At 57.9% G+C, this 7,183-nt stretch overlaps 1 protein-coding gene across 1 annotated transcript in view; it reads right to left on the minus strand.

Moving 5' to 3' along the window:
* LOC114007368 (ryanodine receptor 2-like) overlaps window positions 1-7,183 on the minus strand; it is an 84,052-nt gene that overhangs the window by 6,651 nt on the left and 70,218 nt on the right. Inside the window, exon 13 of the mRNA XM_027770854.1 lies at window positions 4,706-4,870. Coding sequence (XP_027626655.1) covers window positions 4,706-4,870 — 165 coding nt within the window. The remainder of the gene's footprint in view (window positions 1-4,705; window positions 4,871-7,183) is intronic.

The raw sequence follows: 7,183 nt of genomic DNA on the forward strand, positions 1-7,183 counted from the left end.
CCGCCCCTGGGAGAGGCCCCGCACAGCACCACGGCATGCAGCCGCACAGGGCGGGCCCAGACAGCAGCGCTGCGCTTAGAAGGGCCGGCGTGCTGCGGAGGTCCTGCTCCAGCGTCCTCGGGCTTTTAGGGCGGGCACCATGTATGAACTGCCCAACGGTGGGCTCCCGTCTCTGCAGCACCAGTGCTCTACGCGCACTCACGCTGAGTGTGGCACCAAGGCTGTCAAGAAGGTTGTGGGACTGCACTACGGAAGCCTGTGCACGGGTGTCAGAGTGTCTCACACCCTGTAAACGCGTACTTTCATTCTATGTTACGTCTTTTTGAAGAGCCCTTGAAGGGAGAACTATGAATGGTGATTCAGAAACTTTCTTACCTAATCAAGTATTTTTTTACATTTTTTAAAGATTTATTGACTTATTTCATTCTTCTTGTTACTATTATTTTTTAAATTTTGACCAGAAAGAGAAAGGGAAAGCAAGAAAGCAGGGTGCCAGGTCTGGGACTCGAACTACGGTCAGCCACGTGGGAATCCAGCGCCTTTAACCTCCACACCACATGCCGGCCCTACCTAGCCAAGTTTTACTGATATGAAATGACAATAAACAAACACATTTGGAAAAGATACCACCAACATGCCTTTCTTGAAAATACAGTGGCTGGAAGACAGCAGCTGGCAGTTCCGACAAATCGAGAGGATAAGAGGGGACGTCCCAGCCCGTCACAGCCACCCTAAGTCCCAGCGCAGGACCTGCAGAGTGCAGGCTCAGACCGGAGCGGCTCCTCTGCACAGCCACCCTGCGTGCTGCACCCACGGGGCGCCACCAGGCAGCCCACACCAGCCCTGCAGGGCAGCAGCGCCACATGGCCAGAGCCCACAGGGGTGGTGTGCTCTGCTTCCTGGAGCCGTGGGTAGGAACGAGTGCAGAGCAAAGCAGCCCCCAGCACTGCCGGAGTGGACAGAGGGGGCGGCCAGAGGCCAGCGAGGGCCTGGCCTGTCGAGAGGAGACCAGAACCATCGCAGGAGGAAGGCTGGCCAGAAAGGGTTTGAAGCCGGGAAGCGACGAGGTGGCGCCAGACACCGCGTGCCTGAGGCACAGAGGCTGACCTGGACTCTCAGGGGTGCAGCGGAGGGCCATGGGGTGTGTGGAGAGGGCCCCGGTGCGGGGAGGCACCTTGCTGGGGGTGGGAGAAAAGCGAGGAGGTGGCGGACTCGTGCGCTTACTGCACGTGCCCCCGACACCGACACGGACCTGCAGGAGCCACGGCAGACCAGACTCGGTTTCCTCCCGGCCAGCTGACCTTCCAGAGAAGTGGGCCACAAGCACGTGCCACGAGAAGGGGGACCTAAAACGCATTCTGAGGGGACGATGGTTTTGGGGTTTGATGCCACTTTCACGTATAAAATATAGAAATGCCATCTAAGGAATTCCTTTCTCCCTTTACAAAAACGCGCGCCTGTGTGTCCCCACCCCACGGGCTGGGCGGGCACATGGAGGGGCCCGGCACTGGACAAGAGCTCAGGGCTCTGCGGAAGAGCCGCCATGTGGGCCCCCACCTGCACAACTGTCACGTGTGTGCTGACCGTCACCCCCGGCAAGCCCGGGCTCACTAGGGGAGAGGCCGTTCATGACCCAGCAGTCGCCAGTGCTCAACTACGCTCAAGCTGGCAGAGCCCACCGGGTGCTGACAGCCTGCGCCCCGGAGAAGGCCCGAGGGGAGCTCGGTAAGTGGGCAGGGGGTCGACCTGCACAGCTCCCAAGGCTCGGGAACCCACGTCAAGAGGTTCTAAATTCATTTGATTCGTGTTGGATCAAACCCAACATGTCCAAAATACTGTCAGATCCATAGGTGACCACACAGGAGCGGGACACTTGCGCTCCCTCAGGGGACACACAGGAGCGGACGCTGTCACACTCTGTATTCCTTTTTTGTTGTATTCATTTTCATTCATTTAAGAATTATTTATTTTATTCATTTATTATTATTATTTCAATTTGACCAGACAGAGACAGAGAACAAGAAGGCAAGTCTCTATCTCTAGGGCTCAGACCATGTTGGCCTGCGGGAGTCCAGCGCCTGACCACCATGCCACTGCCGGCCCTACTGCCTTCATTTCGTTCATCCTGTTTTCATCGTGTACCCTGAGTACAAAACCCAGCAGTCTCTTCTACCTGCCAAGCTGATCCGCACACTGCATTTTGATTGAGGTCCTGGGTTTAGAACTTATAATTTCCAGAGCTGAAAATACTCCACCATTATTCAGGCGAGGGCAGTCTACAGCTGGCCTGGGTTCCTAGCGAGGCCGATGGCACGGCAAGGCTGGCAGGGCTAGTCTGTCCACAGCCCAACACAGCGCCCACAGTAAACGCGTGACCTGGCTGAGCCTGGTGGGAACAGGCACAAACGCACGGGGAGCAGACGGAGCCGGAGGGCGTGACACCGTGGGCGTGAGTGTGCACCACGCGGACGAGGACGGGGAGGAGGGCCGGGTCTCAGGTGGTTCAGCCAACCAGTCTGCAACTTCGCACGTTCTGTGTCAAGTTTTAAAAATAAAATCATAAGAAAAGCGCAAGAGAAAAGTTCTGCTAAGCCTGGCAGAAGAGCTGTCACAGCTCAATGTCATTTCGAAGTAAGCCCTCGCCGAGCAACTGGCCCCGTCTCTCTTGCACAGTTCTGACTCCGTCCACCACTCCCCGCGCAAAGGCCAGCACGGCGCCCCAGGCTCGCAGTTCTGGCACCGTGGCATTCCCTGCACACACCTGCATCCCAGAAACACGCATGGAGCCCCTCCTGGGCCAGGCCTGGGCAGGCCCTGAGACCCGGCAAGGAGAGGCTGCCTGTCTCAGGGTCGGGAGGGGTGCAGCAGGCCAGGCCCCTGCAGCCCTGCCTCACCCTTTCCACCCACACTCCGCATGGGAGCTGAGCTCACACTACCCTCCGGCTCTCAGGCTTCTGAGCACCCGAAAGCAGCTCCAGCAATGTGGGCCGAGGGGATGCAGCAGCTGTGGGCCGAGGGAGGAAGCTCACTCGGATTGTAAGCCGTGTGGTTCTCCACGGGATGCTGCCACCAGGCAACGCAGACCTCCGGTGGGGAGACCACGGTGCTGCCCAGGAAACGGACGACCTGGCAAGGAGGAGGCGTGGGCGTCCTCAGGACGGGGCATTCCACGGGCGAGAAGTGGGTCCGGCCGGCACAGCCCGTCTGGGCGCTCCAGCCAGGCCCCTGCTGTCGGCGCAGACGGAACCTCTGAAAACCCAAAGTGAGTGCCAGAACTGCCCGGCGAGGCACGAGCACAGGTGGGGACGCCACCGCGAGCGTGGGCATGTGGAAACAGGAAGGCCGCACCGAGGCGCGGGGCGCGGGCTGTGATTGCTCACGTTCACTGCGAGCTGAGTGCGTGTCGGCACTTTCCACACTGAGAAGCCCGAGTTACGGGTTCAGTTACGGGAAACAAGGATGGCTGCCCGGATGCCGAGTACGTGCACACGCTGGCGTCAGCCCGGGCCCTCCAACTAGAAGCCGGACCGCAGTCCCCGTGGACGGCCTGCAGTCCCCGTGGACGGCCCGCACGGCAGTGGGCAGAGACCGTGAGTAATAAACCCTCCGGGACGGAACTCCGTCTCACAACGGCCAGTGTCCGAGGCCGCACATTCTAGAAATGTGTGTCCTGCTCCATGTAGTCCCTCAGAGACCGACCAGACGGGGGGAAGAGGAGGAAGAAAGGGGGGAAAGGGAGAGAAGGAAAGAGAAGGAGAGAGAGGGAGAGAGAAAGAGAGAGAGGGAGAGAGAAAGAGAGAGAGGGAGACAGGGAGAGAGAGAGGGAGACAGGGAGAGAGAGAGGAGAAAGAGAGAGAGGGAGGGAGGGAGAGAGAGGAGAAAGAGAGGGAGGGAGGGAGAGAGAGAGGGAGACAGGGAGGGGAGGAGGGGGGAGGGGAGAGCGAGAGGGAGGGGGGGAGAGAGAGAGGGAGACAGGGAGAGAGAGAGAGAGAGAGGGGGAGAGAGAAAGGGAGAGGGAGGGAGGGATAGGGAAGAAGAGAGAGAGAGAGAGAGGAAATAGGGAGAGAAGGAGAGGGAGGAAGAGAGGGAGAGACGGAGGGAAAGAGAGGAGGCACAGAAAGCAGAAGAGCGCGGAGCGCTAGCCCAGGCGGTGCGGAGCTCTGAGGACACGCAGCAGCACAGCAGACAGGCTGAGCGAGTCTGGACAAGCTGCCTGACCCAAGAGCTCAGCCCCAGAGGATGGCGGAGCTGGGCAGAGAAAAACGCGTCCACACTGCAGGCTCCAGGAGGTATTGTAAGCCACACACGGGAGACCAACGGTGATGCCTAGAAATCCGGCACGAACAGGAGAGGGGGCAGGCCGGGAAGGGTGTCACGCCACCAACCAGGGCTCCGACAGCCATGCTGAAGGGGCGGCAAGGAAGGCCTGCAGCCATGCGGGCACTGGAGAGCCTCGGAGCCGGCGGCAGGAGGCGACATGATCCCCCGCTCGGCGCCTGGACATCAGGTCCGTGCTCCGAGCTGCAGCTCAGCAAGGTCACACCCAGCCATCCTGCCTGGCGCCACCAGAGTCTGTGACAGTGGGGTCTGACCTCCGGCACGTATGAGCATGAACCGCAGCGAGGCTGCGGCAGCAGGCTGTCCCCGTCCTGCGTGCGCTCTGGCTCACAGGTGACAGCGTCGATGTGCATCAGCGCCCTCTTACCTTCCGCTGCACGGAGCCCCTCCTGGCCGACTTCATGTCCACGGCCTGGTAGGTGAGCCACAGGCCCGAGTCCACGTGCTGGATGAAGCACACCGAGTCCCCGTACTTGATCTCGGACGCCCCCATGCCGTCCACCTCCTTCCTCACCCCCACGTCCAGCTTTTCCTAGGAGACAGGGAGACAGCAGCGAGGCTTAGGAAGGCTGGACGGCACCCGCGAGGCCCTGCCTGGTCAAGACCCCACAAGGTTCGGCCCACGGAGGTCCCCCTCGCAGGCTCAAATACTCCATTCTGGCTGCGCAGCTTCTGAAAACTGAAAGGGAACGCCACTAAAACAGCACGCTCTCGAACTACTCACATTGGTAGAAAAAGTATTTTAACCAAAACAACATTTTATATTGCTCAGTAGCAAGCTTCACACCAGAGACCGCGGGAGTGACGGCGCGGCCCGCTGCTCCTGCAGGCCATCTCGTGCATTATCGGTGCTGAGGAGCGATGCTCAGGGCACAGGAAGAAAGTTCTAGCCCAGTCCTTGGCCCTTACTACCCTCAGGACTTGAGCAAGTTCACTTAACTTTTTAGCTCGTTTTCCCATCCCTGAACAAAGCTAACAGAAACCCCTCCCGTAGGATCAGAACCAATGATAGCCCACGGGGGACATTTCGGCGGCGTGCCTCGGATCAGGCACCTCCCGCTAGCCTCTGTGACGGCCACGGTGCCGGTCGGGAGATCCGCTCATGGCACACACCTCTGTTCTGAACAGCCCAGGCTGTTCCTCTGTTTCTGCCCTGCAGCTGCCACCGTGGACTTCAGCAGGGTCACCCCCAAAGAGCTACTATGCCGAGCCCCCTGTGCTAGGAAAAACACCCGCCCCTCCAGCGCCAGCTCCGGGCCTCCAAACCCCCGTTTACTGTAAGGCTTCCTCTCACCATGCAGGGCCCGTCATCCCCCCAGGCTTAGCCCTGACTCCAGGGGCTCACTGAGTCCGGCCCTCTGCCTCATCCTCAGGACAGCAGTGAGAAGCCAAAAGCACCCCCTCCCGCGGTTTCTCTTCCTTCCTTCCCGGGTCTAACTTTCCTTGCTAGATTCACGTCAAAGTCCCCTCTGTCTCCGGTTATCTGTCTGCCATCGGAAATCAATTAGAGTCACACAAATAATTTTGAAGATTAGGACGTAGTAAAAGTTATGTCTGTTATACAAAAGGAAACCATTTGAAAAAACACACAAAATTTGACAGGTTTCTTTCATGTAATTTGCATACTCGGTTAATAATTAATGATCCCCAAATGAGTATGAACACATCATCAACAACTGAAAATTACATCCCCAGTACAAAGAGGTCAGTGCCAGATAAGAAAATACACAGTTCTCACCTAAGTTGATGTAACCGTGTTACAATCACTCGGGTTGCCCGTGCTGAGACCATCCGCACTGATCCAGCCCCACCGATGGGAAAAGTGAGTCTGGGGTGTCACTGCTTCCTCTCTCTGCCGTTCCTTTTATCCAAGGAGGTTAGTTATCTACAGGCTGCGGCCTGCATTTAAGAGATCACTCACCCATTGCTGTTTGCTTTTCACCAAAGTAGTTCACATCATTTTCCAGGTTAGAGATTTTCATTGTGAAATTTCATGATGACTGTGTGTTAATAATCATTCTGACCCTCGAGTCAGGTGAGAATTGCTTAAGTCACATGAAAAATGATAAGTATGTGGGGCCCACAGGTGGTGTGGTGGCTAAGGCGCTGGATCCCACATGGCCAGCCCATGGTTCGAGTCCCAGACTCAGCACCCTGAAAAACCTCTGGGCGTTTGTGCCCAAAATCCTGGCAGGAGAATGGGGGAGGAGGGAGTGGCGTGGCCATCCACCTTGGAGGGTGATTTCTCATTTGCCCTCCTACTGTCTCTCCCTCTCTCCAGCCAGTGCATGCCCCCTACAAAAACCTTCAAAAGAAAGATGATGCAAAGGAGCGAAGGGGCCTTCGCAAAGTTCAGAGGGCCAGTCCTGCGCTGCAGCCTTAAGCGCTACACAGAGGAGGCCAGGGGTTCGAGCCCCAGCCCCAGCAACTTCAAAAGAACACAGGCACACGTAGGTGTCCGCCATCCCACAGGACGGCGACTGCCCGGAAGGGCGATGGGTGTGGCCAGGCCCGTGGTGGGGAGGGTGTGCGTGCTTCCTCTCTCTGCCGTCTCTCTTGTATACATGCACATCTTAAGGCAGTAAAAAACAAAGTTCATGGAAAATGAGTATCGGGAACCAGCAGTTAGCGTAATGGCTGTCGCTGGACTCCCACGTAGTCGACCGCGGTTCGGTTTTAACCCGGTGGCTTAAAACTCACGCCGGGTGCGTGTGCGTGCGTGCCCAAGATCCCGAGAGGAGAATGGAGGAGAAGGGATTGTGGCGTGACCATCCCCCCTGGGGGGTGATTTCTCGCTTTCTGTCTCTATGTCTCTGTCTGTCTGTCTGGCGAGCGCACGCGCCCT

Source organism: Tupaia chinensis, unplaced genomic scaffold (assembly GCF_000334495.1).
Source record: "Tupaia chinensis unplaced genomic scaffold, TupChi_1.0 Scaffold000161_1, whole genome shotgun sequence".
NCBI classification, from domain to species: Eukaryota; Metazoa; Chordata; class Mammalia; order Scandentia; family Tupaiidae; genus Tupaia; species Tupaia belangeri.